The sequence below is a fragment of the Hyperolius riggenbachi genome, chromosome 4 (genome assembly GCF_040937935.1).
Source record: "Hyperolius riggenbachi isolate aHypRig1 chromosome 4, aHypRig1.pri, whole genome shotgun sequence".
In the NCBI taxonomy this organism is placed as follows: domain Eukaryota; kingdom Metazoa; phylum Chordata; class Amphibia; order Anura; family Hyperoliidae; genus Hyperolius; species Hyperolius riggenbachi.
The window spans coordinates 238,862,604-238,880,486 of NC_090649.1; the positions used below are offsets into that span (position 1 = coordinate 238,862,604).

The 17,883-nt window shown below is 40.4% G+C and overlaps 1 protein-coding gene across 1 annotated transcript in view; it reads left to right on the forward strand.

Annotated features, from left to right (window-relative positions):
• Positions 1–400: 400 nt before the first annotated feature.
• Positions 401–17,883, forward strand: part of LOC137504766 (CD109 antigen-like) — a 128,878-nt gene continuing 111,395 nt past the window's right edge. Inside the window, exons 1-11 of the mRNA XM_068233351.1 lie at positions 401–518; positions 4,218–4,305; positions 4,799–4,889; positions 7,933–8,035; positions 8,131–8,240; positions 8,926–9,114; positions 10,725–10,820; positions 12,147–12,320; positions 12,492–12,648; positions 16,605–16,701; positions 17,583–17,703. Of these exons, the coding sequence (XP_068089452.1) occupies positions 401–518; positions 4,218–4,305; positions 4,799–4,889; positions 7,933–8,035; positions 8,131–8,240; positions 8,926–9,114; positions 10,725–10,820; positions 12,147–12,320; positions 12,492–12,648; positions 16,605–16,701; positions 17,583–17,703 (1,344 nt within the window). The remainder of the gene's footprint in view (positions 519–4,217; positions 4,306–4,798; positions 4,890–7,932; positions 8,036–8,130; positions 8,241–8,925; positions 9,115–10,724; positions 10,821–12,146; positions 12,321–12,491; positions 12,649–16,604; positions 16,702–17,582; positions 17,704–17,883) is intronic.

The following is a 17,883-nucleotide window of genomic DNA, read 5'->3' on the forward strand; positions in this document are numbered from 1 at the left end:
AGTGTTTTATGGCTGAAATTACTTATCAGTGAGGGTTATGCTATAGTCTGACCCAGTCCAATCTAGTCCCGACCCAGGCAGAAACTTGCACACCTGATGTTTAACTTTTTCAGGCAGAGAAAGAAAAAAAGGAAGACAGCCTAGTTATTTGTGTGCTTGGCACTGTACATACACATGTCTATCGCATCATGTCACATGTCACCTCGGTTGTCCTTTAAGTGCAGATGATTTGTTTATTTGTGTTTTATTACATAAGTAAATCAATAAATTTATTAAAGCAAAATTACCTTATACATTCAGTATGTCTATATACATTTTATTAGTAATTCATAAACTTAAACCTACTTTATTTTGCAGCCCATCACATTATATTACCGTACCTCAGTATATTATTCCAGGCATGAATACATCTCTTGCTGTTCACTGGTTTGGACAGAAGTACCCTGAAATTATTGTGAATGCAGGAATTGCAGCTGGCTCCAATATTCTTGTCAATGCAAGTAAACTGTTTGCCAAAGGTAAGTATCTTTCTTTACAAAACTAAAACAAAAAATTGCTTTCCTAAAACAGAAAGAATTTGCGATAATTCAGGTTGGAGTGAGCTCGAGATGTCTCCCAGAGCACCACTGCTGAATATATGCAAATTAACCATTGTACCCTTAGAAGCTAAACACACCTCCAGAACCGCTGGAATGCAATGATGTGTCAGCTTGTTAAATTGTACAGAGCCATAATAATCCAACATGCATACAGACTGTTTCGGATTGTTTGATCCTCATCAGTGCATGGCATGGATTAATTTGGCTCTATGGAGTAGGGCTTGTAAACCGAGAGGTACAGACTAACCAGCAACAAAACTGTAATTACAAAATGACCCCCAAGCGTAGCTTCCCCATGAATTGGACAATGCTGTGTGTATACATTTACAAGCCTATTCAGTATGTAAGGGTAATTTATAATATTCAAAGCAACCAATCTTATTTCAAGCTTTTCCTCATATGACTGCGGAGAATTAGTATGTGATTGCTTTTGGCTTTTGCTTTGTGCAAATAGTCACTCTGCACTGCTTTATTTCATAAACCTCAATGAAGCTCAGACAAACGTCCTCCTAATAAAGGTAATCGATTAAGTGTTTCTTTCTTTAACTTTCAGATTCTGTTGGATTGCTTACTGTTCCGGCGGTATGTATCGAATTCCACATTATGTTATTTGCATTCCCAATGGATAAAAATCTAGCTGTTATTCATTTTAGTGTTAGAAATAGGTTAAAGAGAACCCGAGGTGTGTTTAAAGAATGTTATCTGCATACAGAGGCTGGATCTGCCTATACAGCCCAGCCTCGTTTGCTATCCCAAACCCCACTAAGGTCCCCCTGCACTCTGCAATCCCTCATAAATCACAGCCTTGCTGTGAGGCTGTGTTTACATATGTAGTGTCAGTCTCAGCTGCTCCCCCGCCTCCTGCATAGCTTCGGTCCCTGCCCCCGTCCCTTCCCTCCAATCAGCAGGGAGGGAAGGGATGCAGGCAGGGACTGGAGTTCTGCAGGAGGCGGGGAGAGCAGCAGACTGACACTATAGAGATAAACACAGCCAGCTCTGACAAGCTGTTTGTCAGCAGCGTGGCTGTGATTTATGAGAGATTGCAGAGTGCAGGGGGACCTTAGGGGGGTTTGGGATAGCAACAGAGGCTGGGCTGTATAGGCAAATCCAGCCTCTTTATGCAGATAATATTCTTCAAACCCACCTCGGGTTCTCTTTAAGGAATACAAATATTCAAGGACTACTAGAATTATATTTCAGGTATGTATTATAAAGTACTTTTTCAGCACCCAGCAAGGAAAGAAAATAAGGAAAACAAGTTGTGAAGTTTGTAACAATAGCTCCTTTGGCTGCAGAGGGCTTGCTTCTCTTCCCCCTTCTCCCAGTACTCCTTAGATAGCTGCTGTCTAATCCCTATATGCAAAGTGGTGCAGCAGAGAATGATTTTTTTTTCTGCTGCGGCACCGGCTTGGGACTAATCTCCTCTTCCATACAGCCAGAGTGTACAATCAGTAGTTCTACGGAGGTAGGCAGCAGCACAGTGTGCCACTGCAGTAAAGAGGATTACTAGATTCCTGCCACTGCAGTGAAGAGGAGAGCAGACTTGACACAGTCTTGGAGCAGGTAAAATACTTAGCTCTGTTTGGCTACCCTGAGGAGGGGGTAAGACGTCACATACTGGTTACATTCGGTAAGGGGGAGGAGAAAAATTAGTACTTATTTAGGTACTACATAATAGGGTAACAAAATTGACTGTGATATGATTTGGATATTATCTGTCACTCTGCAAGGTCCAGGTATAAATTATAAATATGACAAATAAGCACCTCTCTCTCTCTCTCTCTCTCTCTTTCTCATTTTTTTAATTGATCGCTCTTCTTGCAGATCCCATTGAACACAGCCTCAGATATCTACTTATTGCTTGTAAACGGATGTGTCCAGGGTACCATGGTGTTTTTCTATCAAATGCAAATACAAATTCTCACAAAGAATTTATCTATATTCATACAAACTGACAAAGCTACCTACAGACCCGGAGAAACTGTCCATGTTAGAGTGATTTCTGTAAATCGGGATCTGAAGCCATACTATGGAGAAGTAGACCTTCACATACGAGTGAGTATCATTTTTTCATAATGTAGTGGCCAAAATGTAGTAGTGTTTATTGTAGGCATTTCATCATACCTTTTTCTTTCTTAACAATAGGATCCCGAGGGCAATATTGTCCAAACATGGGTGAAAATGAATTTGGACCTAGGAGTTGCATCTACACAATTCATTCTGACTAGAAACCCAATGCTGGGCAACTGGACCATACAAGCTAAATCCAATGTAGGTGGACATTTGTAATTCAGACACCATACTAAAATTGCAGGCAAAACCATGCTAAATTGTGGAAATCAAAACACAAAGGGTTAGGCTGATGAAAACTTTATTGATGGAGAAAAGTAGATCTTAATTTTAATGACTGGGAGTCACAGAGGGATCAGAACTGGATAGAATACAGTATAGTTCTTTAGCTGTCTGGTGTACACCAATATTGGGATATTATCAGAAAAGCTGCTCAAAGTTTGTTTGACTAGGAAAACTTATGTAAAAGTTTTGCCTTATATCTAACGTTGCTTTTCATTTTAAATTTCAGACTTGTACATACTCTGCTTTGTTCTTTGTGAGAGATTACGGTATGTTTCATTTTATTATGTCTTTTCATGTCTGCCTGCTTTTTTTTATATCACTATATTTTTACTAATTAATTGTAAGTCACCATACTAGATATTCATATTATACCACAAACTAGTCAGCATCAGTGTAGCCATGTATCTTTTCTCCTGGAACATATTTTATACTTTATATCTTACTAGTGACCTTAGCCCGTTTAAAAATGGGCTAGGTCTGTCACTGTACATGCGCCCACATGCCCGCCCGTCCGTCCGCCCCTTGGCCCGTCATCCCTTGCAGCGCGTCACTCCCCCTCAGTGTCTCTGCGTCCCTGCACATGCGCAAAGTGCAAAAGGGACACACACACACATGGGATGCAGAGACACTGAGGGATTATTATAGAGGATTATATTTATATGTTCCTAACTTGCAGTCTGTAAAGAAACTGAACTTATCAAAATGAACAACTTCTAATTAGTTGAATGGCAGCTAATAAATAAACATGCCATGAGAAACTTTGATTGTCTAAAGTTGATTCTTTACATGAGTAAGTGGAGATTTGCATGACAGGAAAATGTTTTCCTTATCGCACTTTTATGATTCTAAAGATCATGTGGCACAGCAGAAATCAGAGGTGCCAAGCGTATTTTGGACTCCGTGCTGTGTATCACTCCAGTTGTTTATTGCCTGAGGAAGCGGGATTTTGCCCGTGAAACGCGTTGCAACTTGTCTTTGGAGTATATAAATAAATTATTTATTACTTGAATCAACAGTACCTGTGTCTGTTTTGGGTTGGCTGGTCCACCACCGCATCCCGAACGTTTTAAACGTTTTAATAACTTTTATCCTACTGGCGCCTCTGTACAGCTCTACACAGAAATCATAATTGGACAGTAGTGATAATTTTAATATGACTTTTATTTTTATTCAGTATGTTTATATTTATTATTATTATTTTTGCTTAATTCTCTGGGAAAGTTTTTTGTCAATAATAATAATTTTATTTTTATTTGTTCCCAGTTTTACCAAAATTTTCTGTAAAACTGGATGTACCATCAGTCTATGTTGTGCCAAAGAAGCTCAATCTTACTGGTACAGTCACTGCAAAGTAAGTCTGAAGCTTTGTCTGTTACTCTGTCTGTTACTCTCTCTCTCTCTCTCTCTCTTTCTCAATCTCTCTCTCGCTCTCTCTCTGAACTCTGGAAACCTGCTCTCTTTTGCAACAATATTTTTTTTTACAGAAATTTCAACAGCCAGGACTTGTTAAAATATTTTTGTGGCAACCCAATAGCAGATACTTTGAATAAATGCAGGGAAATAATAATTGTTTGCAATGAACTCCAGCCCTTTCCACTCTACCATTGACATGAAAGTGATCGTTTTTCCAGGTTTCCAAAGATTTAAAAAATTAGAACTTCTGTTTGTCATAACATGTCTTTACTAATTCAGTAGAAACATTTTAGGGTCTCATTGTTTTTTAAATGTACTTTCCTTAGTGCAATTTGCTTCTTTTGACTGTCTTGATATATTCACAGAATATAAACAGAAAACATAACCTTTTTAAGATGCATGTCACCTTTATATCTGTATTTTTCATTTAGGTACCTTTCTAATAAACCACTACAAGGCAATTTAACAATTACTGTGAAACCATATTACAGCCAGTCTAAGGATATTAATGAAACATATCAGGTATGTGCGATTTCGCATTCTTTGCATATTGTGTGTTGATTAGGTTTAAGCAGTACTAACATTTAGGGCCTGTTTCCACTACATAGCCGCATCACACCGAGGCCGAACTGTAACCAATGCATGGCAATGGAACAGTTTCCATTGCGTGCTGGTTGTGTGGAGCAGTGCAGAGCAATGCAGAGCGATCTGAGAATCTGCAGCATGCTGCAGATTCTCGCATGGCTGCATCTGCCCGCATCTGCGCCCTCTCTCCTCCAGTCACTTCTGCATTGGGAGATGCGGAAGTGACGTGACTGCAAGCAGAAGTGATGCGATGTGGCGAGGTAGCCGCATTCTCATCATTTCGCTAGTGGAAAAAAGGCCCCAAGTCTAAGGCTTTGTTCACATTGTCTCCACATAGAAACATTTAAAAAATGCACAGAGAAATACGCATGCATTTGTATGTGTTTGTCGTGTTTTTCACAAACGTTTTTGAGTGATTGACTTGCATTTGCATGCGTTTATGTGCGCTACGCACAGACATGCATGCAACAATGCGTGTAAAAAACGCGTATGGATGAAACGCGCTAAGGTGAATGAGGTCCATAGAAAATCATTGATTTTTATGCACCTCCCAAAACGCATGTTGCAGGCGTTGTTGACACCCGGACAACAACGTGTATAGTGTGAACAGGGACTTAGGGGCTTAACCACTATTAACCACTATTAAGATCGCCAGGGCGGCTGCGGGAGGGTTTTTTTTTTAATAAAAAAAAAACTATTTCATGCAGCCAACTGAAAGTTGGCTGCATGAAAGCCCACTAGAGGGCGCTCCGGATGCGTTTTTCTGATCGCCTCCGGCGGCCAGAAGTAACACGGAAGGCCGCAATGAGCGGCCTTCCGTGTTTCGCTTACCTCGTCACCATGGCGACGAGCAGAGTGACGTCATGGACATCAGCCGACGTCCTGACGTCAGCCGCCTCCGATCCAGCCCTTAGCGCTGGCCGGAACTATTTGTTCCGGCTGCGCAGGGCTCGGGCGGCTGGGGGGACCCTCTTTTGCCGCTGCTCGCGGCGCATCGCCGCAGAGCGGCGGCGATCAGGCAGCACACGCGGCTGGCAAAGTGCCGGCTGCGTGTGCTGCTTTTTATTTGATCAAAATCGGCCCAGCAGGGCCTGAGCGGCACCCTCTGGCGGTAATGGACGAGCTGAGCTCGTCCATACCACTAATTAATAGAAACAGGAAGACTTAGAGGTACATAAAAACTGCCATGCATAAAACCTAATCTCTCCACATAAATACTTGAATGAGGTTCTCATGAAGTGATTCTGAAATAGCAGACCAAGGGGTGCACACAGGGACCATGCACAGGTTATTGAAATGTACTGTAGTTGTACATGAATTATAGGGATCAGCATTTTTTTCCCCATATTCTACATTGCAAAGATAATAGGTCTAAATATCCGTATAACTGATTAGGTGCTATTGTTAACTGGATCCGGACCAACGTAGGTTGAATCTACGTCCAGCAGGTGGCGCTGCGGCCCTGACTGGAAGTAGATTCAACATCCCATTAACCACGTGTCCCCACTGTTACCGCGCAATTTGCTCGCCCTGCTGTCTCTATGACGGCAGAGCACTGTGAGCCAGTCAGGAGCTGTTTTCATTGGCTCCTGGCCCTGTAATCACTGTAAGCCATTCCCAGGGTAAGGAGCCAATGAAAGCGCCTCCTGACCGGTGCACAGTGCTCTGTCATTATTGAGACAGCAGAGAGAGCAGCCTGCGGCGGGGACAGAGCAGCGTGAGCGGCGGATTTTTGCGGCGATTCATCGGAAAGCGGCAGCTTACTGTACCAGCAGCCTCTGGTCCTTAAGGGGGCAGAGGCTGCTGGTACCGAAGTGGTTAAAAACTCATGGTAGTGAGTTATTGTCTACCTAAAGGCCCGTACACATGCCTGACTCGAGTCGGCTGAGGCGGCTGATAACGACCGCCACAGCTGATAATCAGGCATGTGTATGGCAGCTGCCGACCCCTGATCCCCATTCAGCGAGTGATCTGTCCAGCGGATCTCCTCAACCTTCTTGCGTGCTGTTCCCTGCCCACCAGTGACCCCAGTGATGCCGATCCACCACTGATCCCATTGTTCGTGCAGCTCTCGTGCCTGCCATGTGAAGTCATGCATGTGCCGATCATCATCCCTTCATCGTCATCCTGCATTGCAACACAGCATGTTGTCAGCTACGCAGCTGACATGCATGTGTGTAGCCCAGCAATTTTACGCAATAGGAACAGATCCTGATCCCCGACGTGCATCATTCATCAAAGGTGTGTATGCACCTTAAGGACCAGAGACCACTAGTACCAGAAGCTGCTGAATACCAATGAATCACCACAAATACCAGCCCCAACCGCAGTCCAAGCATCACACAAGGAACCTCAGGCCACCCACTCTGCCATCTCTTATGATGGCAGAGCTCTGTGAGCAGGTTAGGAGCCACTTTCATTGGCATCTGACCATGTGATCAATGTAAGCCAATGGGAGTTGCATACATTGATGACACTCACCGGCTCACAAGGCTCTGCCATCATAGCTATGGTAGGGTGAGTGAGCTGCAGTGGGAAGAGAGCGATCGGTGGGAGCAATGAGAGCTGCAAGATTGTGTGGCGGTGGTGAATTGAAATCTATACCCTGGCAGGTATTAGGGGATCAACAGGGCATAGATTTCAATCACCAGCGTCCGTAAGCGGTTAAACATGGTAAGCAGGTCTATAACCTTAGTCTATATGATCATGTTCCACCTCCAAATACATGTATTAAAATACTTTTAAGCTTTCTAGTGAAAACTTTTACTTGTTGTCATCAGGTTTAGCGTCAGTTGATAACATAGCAGAGGTTCAGGTAGAAATCGAGCGTAACCAAAAGTAGCTGAGAACTATTTGTGACTCCCAAGGGTCTGGTTAGGTAACAGTATAAATAAAGCATTGAGAGCAAAAACACATCTTACTTACTAATCATGTAGTAATAATACTTCAGCTGAAGATATATCTGTCCTTCTCTACATAGGTTTCAGGATCTGTAAATTTCAGTTTTGCTTATGCAGAAATACAAAACATTATATATCTGGAAGGATTAAATATAACAGCTTCAGTGACAGATCAATTCACAGGTAAGCAGAATAAAAAAAAGTTTTTTTCTGTTGATATAAACTGATATGCATATATTTATGGAAATTACTATACTATTTACTGTTACTTTGTATAGGTTTTGCAGTGGAAACATCATCCTATGTGAGAATCATAAATTCAGAATATGAAATAACCTTCATTGACCAACAACCACCTTTTCTGTCTGGTGGAAACTATACATCTAAGGTAGACTAAAACTAATACAAATATTGGGGTAGCTTATATTACTGGCAGATTATATTAATGTATGTGAAAGTGTTTGTGTTACTTCAGTCAGTTTCCATGCAGGTTCTCGGAAACCAATAGATAGAATACATTAGCTCACCTGGAAATTTATAAAAACTCTTCAGCATGTCTGCTGATTTCTAGCATTGCTGTCCATGCTTGGGATTACATTATAGACTTAAACATTGCACATCTGAATTTTGAAATCTAGGACCAAACCTGAGCAGTGTTTCCAGTGGTAAATTCAAAGGCTACTCCATACTATAATGCATTGAGCCCCATGGCAGCATGTTCATAGATAAGTAGGGCAATGGAATCCTATTTAGGAAAAACCTCCCCACAGTGACCATTTTTGTTGTGATAGGTATCCAAATCCCACCATTGACGCCAAATACAATTGATCTTTTTCACTTACCTCTCCTGATTTCTATTGCTAATAGGAAGAAGGAAAAGAAAGGAAAACTGAAGAATCTTGTTAATTTATAAGTTGTTGTGGTTACTTATTGCGGGCAGGGATAAGAGTTCAGTCCTTTTGTAACAACCATGAAAAATTTAAGAGGCTCTAATCTAAAACAAAACAAAACATAAAAAATTGACGTGATTTAGATGTACACTACATGTAAATGTTTATACTTTTTACTTACAGATGCAGATAAAAAGTACTGATGGAAAACCCTTAACTGAAGAGGAAAGGAAGGAAAATGTCACTGTTAGAATAACTCACTATATGACTTCATCTACAGAAACAAATGAGCAGCAGTATGTCATTCCAGAAAATGGAACTATCAATGTACAATTTATGGTTGACCCATCATTGCAAAGAGTAAACATTATGGTAAGTAAAGTACTCATTAAAAATATTATAAAATATTTTTATTAGTTCACAGATTGCCACCCCCTCCCTTCCTATCTGCAGAGCGCGTACGTTAAAAAAGGGCGCCGGAAAAAAAGGGCGCACGGTTTGAAACGATAAGCATGAATAAAGTTTAAAAAAAATTGTGCTATATTTCGTTTAAAAATAATGTTTTATAAAGTTATAAATCATTAAACAATGTGTATGAAATCGGCAATTGTAAAAACGTTAATCTTCCCTGTTTAAAAAGTGAAATTTATAATAACGTTTTAGAAAACATTAATAAGAATGTTACTAAAGCTATACCTAACCCTACTCTCACACAGAACCCTTCCTGTACCTATCCCTAACCCCTAGACCCCCCTGGTGGTGCCTAAACCTAAGACCCCCTGGTGGTGCCTAAACCTAAGACCCCCCTGGTGGTGCCTAAACCTAAGACCCCCCCTGGTGGTGCCTAAACCTAAGACCCCCCCTGGTGGTGCCTAAACCTAAGACCCCCCTGGTGGTGCCTAAACCTAAGACCCCCCTGGTGGTGCCTAAAACTAAGACCCTCCTGGTGGTGCCTAAACCTAAGACCCCCTGTGATAAGCATTAATAACGTTTTAAAAAATATTGTGCGGTTTTTCATTTAAAAATAATGTTTTAAAAAATATTGTACTGTTTTTCTTTTAAAAATGTGTAAAAAATTATAAATCATTAAATAATGTGTAATCATGAGAAGCAGTTATAAAACATTAAAAGTCTCCGGGCGCCACTTTTAAAACGTTATTTTTCTCCGGCGCCCTTTTTTCCTGTTGGGCGCCCATTAAACGATATTTATTATGGGAGTGAATGGCGGCGCCCTTTTTGTCCACCTGCCTCATGCGCCCAAATTTCCTGCTTCCCTGCAGAGCACCCCGATGTCACGTGGGAAGGAGGGGGGAAACATATGGACATCCTTACTGTGAAGACCAGCTAATAACGGGGAACTTGTGATGGTTCAGAAGAGCCCCATTTAAATGAGTTCACAACTCTGACTAGGGTTGTAGGACTGCCTGCTATAGTATCGTATAGAGACAGATAGGTATTACAATAGCTTCACAATAGCATCTCTGGACAAAAATGAAAAGTACTAAGATATTGATTCCAATACTTCTTTGATTGTAAATGCAGTGCTAAAAGTGGTCTTGTTAGCACATATAGACTGCACTGTTTGCTTAATGATTACTGAGCTACATACGGTATGCTAAAATATGAAAACTATAAATTCATTCAGTGCACATAATAATACCCATTCAAAGAAGGTCTCTGGTCTCCTAGAAATTCTGGGGCAACTTGAAGTTCTGCTGGCTGTCATGTGATAATGGAAGAATTATTCACTGTAACAAATGCATACTGTAATTGTCATACTAAAACAGGACATTTCCCCATATTTATTTTTTAGACACCTTTGTAAGAAAATATATTTAGATCAAATAAGCAAAGGTACCTTAATATATTTATTTAACTTTACACATACAGTATATAGGTGCAACATATTTTTATTTGTTACTGGTTAATTTTTCATTTGACTCCATAACATCTCCATCTTGTCTCTGAAATTTTATTTTTAGGCTATCTATCAAAGCTTTACTGAAAATGTTAACATCACTGAAGTATTAGCCAAAAATCCTTTTGTTCAGATCCAAACACCAGATTCACTTGTAAAGGTAACTGTTTAATACATATATATTTAAAATTAGAGACGTCAGTGGGCTTGATTCACAAAGCGGTGATAACTGTTAGCCAGCCTGTGAAAACCCCCTTAGCACCTCTAAACGAGCTTTTCGCGCGTAAAACTTTATGCGCATAAAACTTTACACGCGCACTGCACAGAGAAGTGCCCATTAAAGCCTATGGGACTTTGCACGCGCATAGGACTTTGTGCGCGCAAAACTTAGCGCACAAAACTTTGTGCGCGATCTGATTGAGAAATCTGGTGCTAACCTACTTAGCACCCTGGTTAGCACCTCTAAAGACTTTAGACGTGCTAAGTAGGTTAGCACCGCTTTGTGAATCAAGCCCAGTGTCTTTTAATAAATTATGTTTTGCTGGGTGATTTGATCATAGTGAAGATATCTATTTCAGACAGGGAACAGTACAGAGAATAACTGAGATCTGTTATCCTTTTTTGGAATATTAATTTCTAAAGTTGGCTGCATCGTCTACAGGCTATAATAAATTCACTTTTCATAACTCTTTACTGCTTTGTTTGTACAGTGTACATATGTGAGGTGGATGGAAAATCCATCTGCAGAATAAGACTGAGAGGATGGTTGTTACAGTGATTGCTTACCTTGTCTAAAGCCCAACAGAAGATTGAGAAGCAGCACTCAAAAGTTTTTACATAACAACATGTGTAGAAGTACAAAAACATTCTCTGTACTTTATACCACTATTTTAGCAAGTTTTAGCTGCATAACTCTTTTTATACTTGGTATGATCAACATAGTGTTTTACACCAATAGTTTAGAATAGTTTAAAATATGTATTAAGATTTCTTGACTTCATAAAAAATTGGAAGGGGGGGGGGGGGCAAGGGAGAGATCATGCAGCAGAGCACCAACAACATTTTGGGGATAAAGAGTCTATTCTTTATCCTGGTGGGACTATCTATCTATCTATCTATCTATCTATCTATCTATCTATCTATCTATCTATCTATCTATCTATCTTGTCTTTCTGTCTATCCGTCTATCTGTAAGTAAGTATAATACAGTCTCAGCCCCTCTTTTAAAATATTTATATATTTTTAATATAGGTTGGAACACCATTTGAAGTACAAGTTGATGTCCAAATAAAAGTCCAGGAGATTTACTATACAGTACGTATTTATATTAAATTATCTATGACTTGATTAAAAATGATCTTTGGATCAGCATGTCAGTTACTGAATAAGAGATTATCACACACTTCTACATGCATTGAATTTGAATGATAATCATGACTAAAATTTCAATTTATCCTAATTTAGTACATTCTTTCTTCTTGTCCAGGTTGTCTCGAGAGGATTGGTGGTGGCTGCTGGGAAAAATAGGACAACCTTCAGCCTCACACCTGAGAACTCATGGACTCCCAGTGCTCAAATAAACGTTTATTTGATTGATGATAAGAAGGGTATCATGCAAATTTCTAAAACGTTTGATATTAAAAGATCCTTAGGAAATAAGGTAACCATATAAACATTATGCTCAGAATTCTTGTTTGCTATTTATTTACCTAACAATATTATTATTACTATATTTATTGGATTTATATAGCACCAACATATTATGCATATGACATTGGTTTGTTTTTGGTAAGTAGAGTGTGACAGACATGTTTCCTTTGTAAAATTCTAGGTGGAGTTATCCTGGAGTAAAGCCACAGCAGATCCATCAAAACCTGTGTCCTTACTCATCACCGTGAAGGAATCGCGTTCTTTGGTGGGATTGCGAATTGCAGATAAAAGACCCACATTCGCTGACAGAAGAAATGACTTAACATCAAGCAGAGTGGGTTTGATTAAACATTTATGTGTGATTTTCTTAAAATGAATTTTATTCTCTTGGTCTCTGTTCACTTGAAATATCTCACATTTCTTTCCTTTTTCAAGTTTCTGAAGCTTGATTGGGTAATAGAAATATAACATTTACAATTTTTTCATGTGATGCATGCTATACCTTGCAGATACTACTGTAATGAAAATACAAAACTGCTAAAAAATGAGTGTTTTAAAAGCCCCAAAGCTTAAATTGTAGTTACAATAACCTTTGGTATCTCACAGCTTATAACAAAATGGTAAGTAAGGATAAAAGAAAGTGCATTTATTTAGGTTGTTGCTACTGTAATAAATTGATCACATTTTTTTTATTCCTAGATTTATGAGGAGCTGAATATATATTCTAAGGTATGTTTGTAAAAATAGACACTTTGTTAGGGTGGACACAGTCACAACTGGTTAAATCTACGAATAGACCAGGCAGCCCTGACATTATTAAAAGAAACACTGAACTAAGTGGAGTGCCAATTCGAATTTCCACTTATTTATAGGTATTATTCCACTAGCCTGCTTCAGTTTTTCTGGTCCTCATCAGTGCATGGCATGAAATGATATGGCTCTATGGGATAGAGCTTGGACCAGTACTAAGTAATACCCAGGCAGCCCATAGTGACCCTGAACCACCTGGAAGGTATAAGGGGCTAAAAGAGACTGAAAAGCCTTCTCACTAAAAAGCAAGAGGGCCTTTTGGTCTCTCTCTTTAAGCCACTTATACTTTCTTAGTGGTCTAGTGTCACTGTGATCTATGTGGGTATTCCTATTCCCTCTCTTACTTGTGACACTGACTTTGAAGCACCATAGGGCTAGGGCATAGGGCATTACATACCTGCAATAAATTATTTAAACATCTTTTGTCACCTTCTTTTACAGGGTAATACAGTACCGTTGACTGATGCCCCTTTGTATGAAACTTCCTGTAAGTTTTTAATAAGCATCTCACTGACTATGGAAAACATATGCGTATTACATCTTTTTCTGCAGGAATAAAGAGAACTATCTATAATGTAGCAACATTATTTCAACCCCTTTATGTACTATGCTTAAATGTTTGAATAACTCAATACTTTTAAAAATGTTTGCCTGTTATTCATTATACACCACTTATTATTGTAACAATATACTTACAGTGATTAAAAGTATTTCTCCCCCCCCCCCCCCCGAAAAAAGAAAAGACACTTCGGCCCCCCTCCCAAAGAGAGAAAAGACGACTAGCTTACAGCTAGTAACTTAAGTAGTAGAAATCCGACAGAACCAACACATTTTGGATTAGCCCATCTCCTCATGGTGGGTTTTCTTTATTATGAAAAGTACTCAGTGAATGGCAGTTGCAGCCATCCAACTGCCAAAAAAAGTGTGCAGCGAGGCTGGTCCTCATCTTTCTATAAATCTTTTTCAGGGATTGTCTTTATAAACAGTGGCTTAGCTAGATATTATGGGGCCCCATAGCAAAACTTTCATGGAGCCCTCAGATGTAGGCACCCTTAAGCAATGCCACCCACCCCTACCCTATGGATATGAGTTAATTGGGCAATTTACATTTTCTCATCTGATAAACACTTCCCATAGTTCATGGGCATTGAGACAAAGTCAGAGGGCAGAGAAAAACAAGTTAAGGGTGAATACATTAAGTACCACCTGGGCCCCCTATGCTCCAAGGCCCCATAGCAGTTGCTCTGTCTGCTATGGCTATTGCTAAGTTCCTGTTTATAAAGAATAAAGGCCATGCTGTGAATCCCCTATGGAGAGATGGACTAGCCCAAAACTTGTATGTTCTGTCAGATTTCTACTACTTACTAGAAGTGACAGCAACATAGGAGAAAAGTAATTTATGGCTCATTTTACTCAGAAAGAAACGTACTTATTTGTATGTGTTTACATATATTTAAAATGTTAAGACTTTTGCAACAGTGGTCCTGTAAAAGGAACCAGTGGTGATTTGGAGGGTCCTATATCTATTTCCATTTAATTGATACCAGGTACCTGGCAGTCCTGTCGATCTTTTGGCATCAGTAGTTTTAGTTGTGGCTTATCCAGTCAGTAGTGGATAATTGGTGTCAGGACACCTTCTGAGGAAAAGGCATAGGAAACAAAAACACGGGAGCCCAATAGTGTAATATGTTTAGTCAAAATTGTTAATGTAGAAGATAAGAATCTACTCACAAGAGTGGGTTGCAGAGGGGCAACCGACCACAGGAAGCAGGTGGAGACAATTAACCCGACTCCACTCGGGGAGGTCACTAAGAACCTGGATGTGGTCGCTCTCCTTGGAGAAAAGAAAGGAGGCAGATGTCCACCGTGGTGTAAACCACATATGTTCTGCCTCCACCCCTCACACGGGTACCCTATGGGGGTTAGGTATGCACTAAATGGTTTAAAGAGGCGCTCTGGTGGTATATATAAACTGCTTTTAAATGCTTTTATGTACCACCAGGGCGCCTCTTTAAACCATTTAGTGCTTTTCTAGTCAGACTTGAGTCAGAGCACCTGATCTGCATGCTTGTTCAGAGCCTATGGCTAAAAGTATCAGAGACACAGAATCAGGGGGACAGCCAGGTAACTTGCATTATTTAAATGGAAATAAATATGGCAGCCTCTACAGCACTCTTTCCTCGGGTTCCTTGAAAGGAGTTATCAGGCATTTATATGGAAAATAAGTGCTACTTACCCAGGGCTTCGTTCAGCCCCAAGCTCCCAGCATGTCCCTCACTGCAGCTCCGCCGTCAGCCATTCACTGCCGCTGCCTCCTGGTCCCCGGCGATGACGTCAGGCCGACCTGGAGGCCAGCCTGCGCGAGCGGTGCTGTCAATCACTGCCACGGGGACCGGAGCGTACTGCACAGGCGCAGAAATACTGCATGATTGACAGCACCGCTCGTGCAGGCGCAGTCAGGCCGACCTCATTGCCGGGGACCGGGAGGCAACGGCGTCGAACGGCTGACAGCAGAGCTGCAGCAAGGGAAATGCTGGGAGCTTGGGGCTGGGCGAAGCCCCGGGTAAGTAGCACTTATTTTCCATATATATGCCTGATAACTCCTTTAAAGAGTGAAGAGCAGAAAGAAGATGCATCAATTTGTTGCCACTTTTTCATCATTTCAATGCAATTTCAGGGCAGTATTTTTTCCCCACCAAGGTACTTATTTCTTTGCACTACGTTTCTATCTTATTTCGCCAGTGAAAATATTTATTCTCCCTGTTATAAATATTAAGGAGAATGACTAGTGAATATATTTTGAAAATATGAGAAAAAAAAATAGACTCTTTTTAAAAACAGTGCCAGCACAGTGTGACACAGAATGTCTTAAAGTAAACCAGAGCTGTAAAAAATAAAGATTTGATAACCACCCGCAGCTTCCTCCTGCAGCATAAATCCATATGAGTCCCACGCCACCCTGCCTCAGTATAACGTTCAGCCACGATCAGCCCCGGTAATAGGCTCAGTCGCGTCAGTCTACTGTGCATGCGTGGGAGGTCCGCGGATGCGCAGTAGACCTAGTCTGACGGCGCAGGAGGACAGCGTGGGACTCAGACGGGTTTATGCAGCAGGAGGGAGCTGCGGGTGAGTCTCAAATCTTTATTTTTTACAGCTATGGTACACTTTAAAGGCACATTTTAAACACCACACAGCTTTGAAAAATGTGTAGCTTAGCACTGGAGATGTCCGTATGCATATATGTAAGATGTTTCTTGCCTTCGCTTAAAGGCATGGATTCCAGATACATTCAAAATAGGACACAAGCAGCATGACTGCGCTCCCAGCAATCAGAACTGAAAGTGATTTTAGATGTTGGATCTTGGCTACCATAGTAGTATTCAACGTGATTTTTACTATACCTCATAAATTATTGTTGAAAGATGAAACATGGAATACATTGACAGCAAGCTAATTAACAGTTCTTTTTATTCATTCACTTTAGCATCCCCTCCTCACACAGTAAAAACGACTGAGCTGCATTCAGAAGAATCTGAACCTGTTTTTACCGAGATTTGGACTTGGCTAGAGACCAACGTAAGGTATGCTAAATAAGTTTCTTCTTTATAAGTGGACATTACGAAATAATATAAAACCAAATCACCATAATTCCCATGCATGTAGCTGAAGGGGCTTGAAGGAGACAAAAGGAAACCGAGAGCCCAATATAGTGTAGTATCTCAGTGACAATTAGTCAGGTGTACAGCAAAGTAATGGTTATACTCACAAATGTGGATCGCCACAAAGGCAACCACTGGATAAGCAGGCAAGGAGAATTATAACCTGACCTTGCTCAGGTTTAAGAAGTCGCTCTCTGTAGACAGGAAGGAATGGGGATACACGCCTCCACCAAGGGTGGACTAGACAATTTGTAAAGCAGTAACACAGAGGAGCCAAGTAGAGTAAAATCGATTAAAAACTGGTTAAAAGGGGGAAGTTGGTGGACTCACCTCCCTCGTGGAAAGAAAGACCAGACAATGGGACGTTACTCATAGTATAAAGTAACTTTTTATTAAAAGCTCCAAAGTTGCAATGCGTTGGATTGTGACCCGTGAAACACGTTGCAACTTTGGAGCTTTTAATAAAAAGTTTATACTGTGAGTAACGTCCCATTGTCTGGTCTCTCTTTCTACGAGGGAGGTGAGTCCACCAACTTCCCCCTTTTAAACAGTTTTTAATCGATTTTACTCTACTTTGCGCCTCTGTGTTACTGCTTTACAGAATGTAGCTAAAGGGAACTATTAGAGTTCTATTTGGTCTTGCTAGCTTACATAAAAAATGTATTTTTCTAGCGATCTTTACACTTCACTATTATATAGAAACTAGATAGTGAGTTATTGAAAGTTTGTTGATCCCTTGAAATACTGACTCTGTAATGTTTCAGATAATGACAAGACGTATGTAACTGTTTGTATTTAAACAGCTCAAGTCTAAAATCAAGCCTTCAACTGACAGTACCTGACAGAAATGCCACATGGGTGGCCACTGCTTTCGTTCTATCTGCAGAGCTTGGATTGGGGATAGCTGATGATGAGCCAGTGGAGGTGATTAATATATTTTTATATGTTTTCAGTTGTAAATATCTTATTTTAGGATTATGACATAGTCGCTTAAAAATGCCAATATCACAGCATATAATCTGCATGTTAGATATTCCTTCTGCCCAATTGGGATTGTTTCACACTTGTTAGATCAAGAAACAATTTCTCAGCTATTGGGAATAT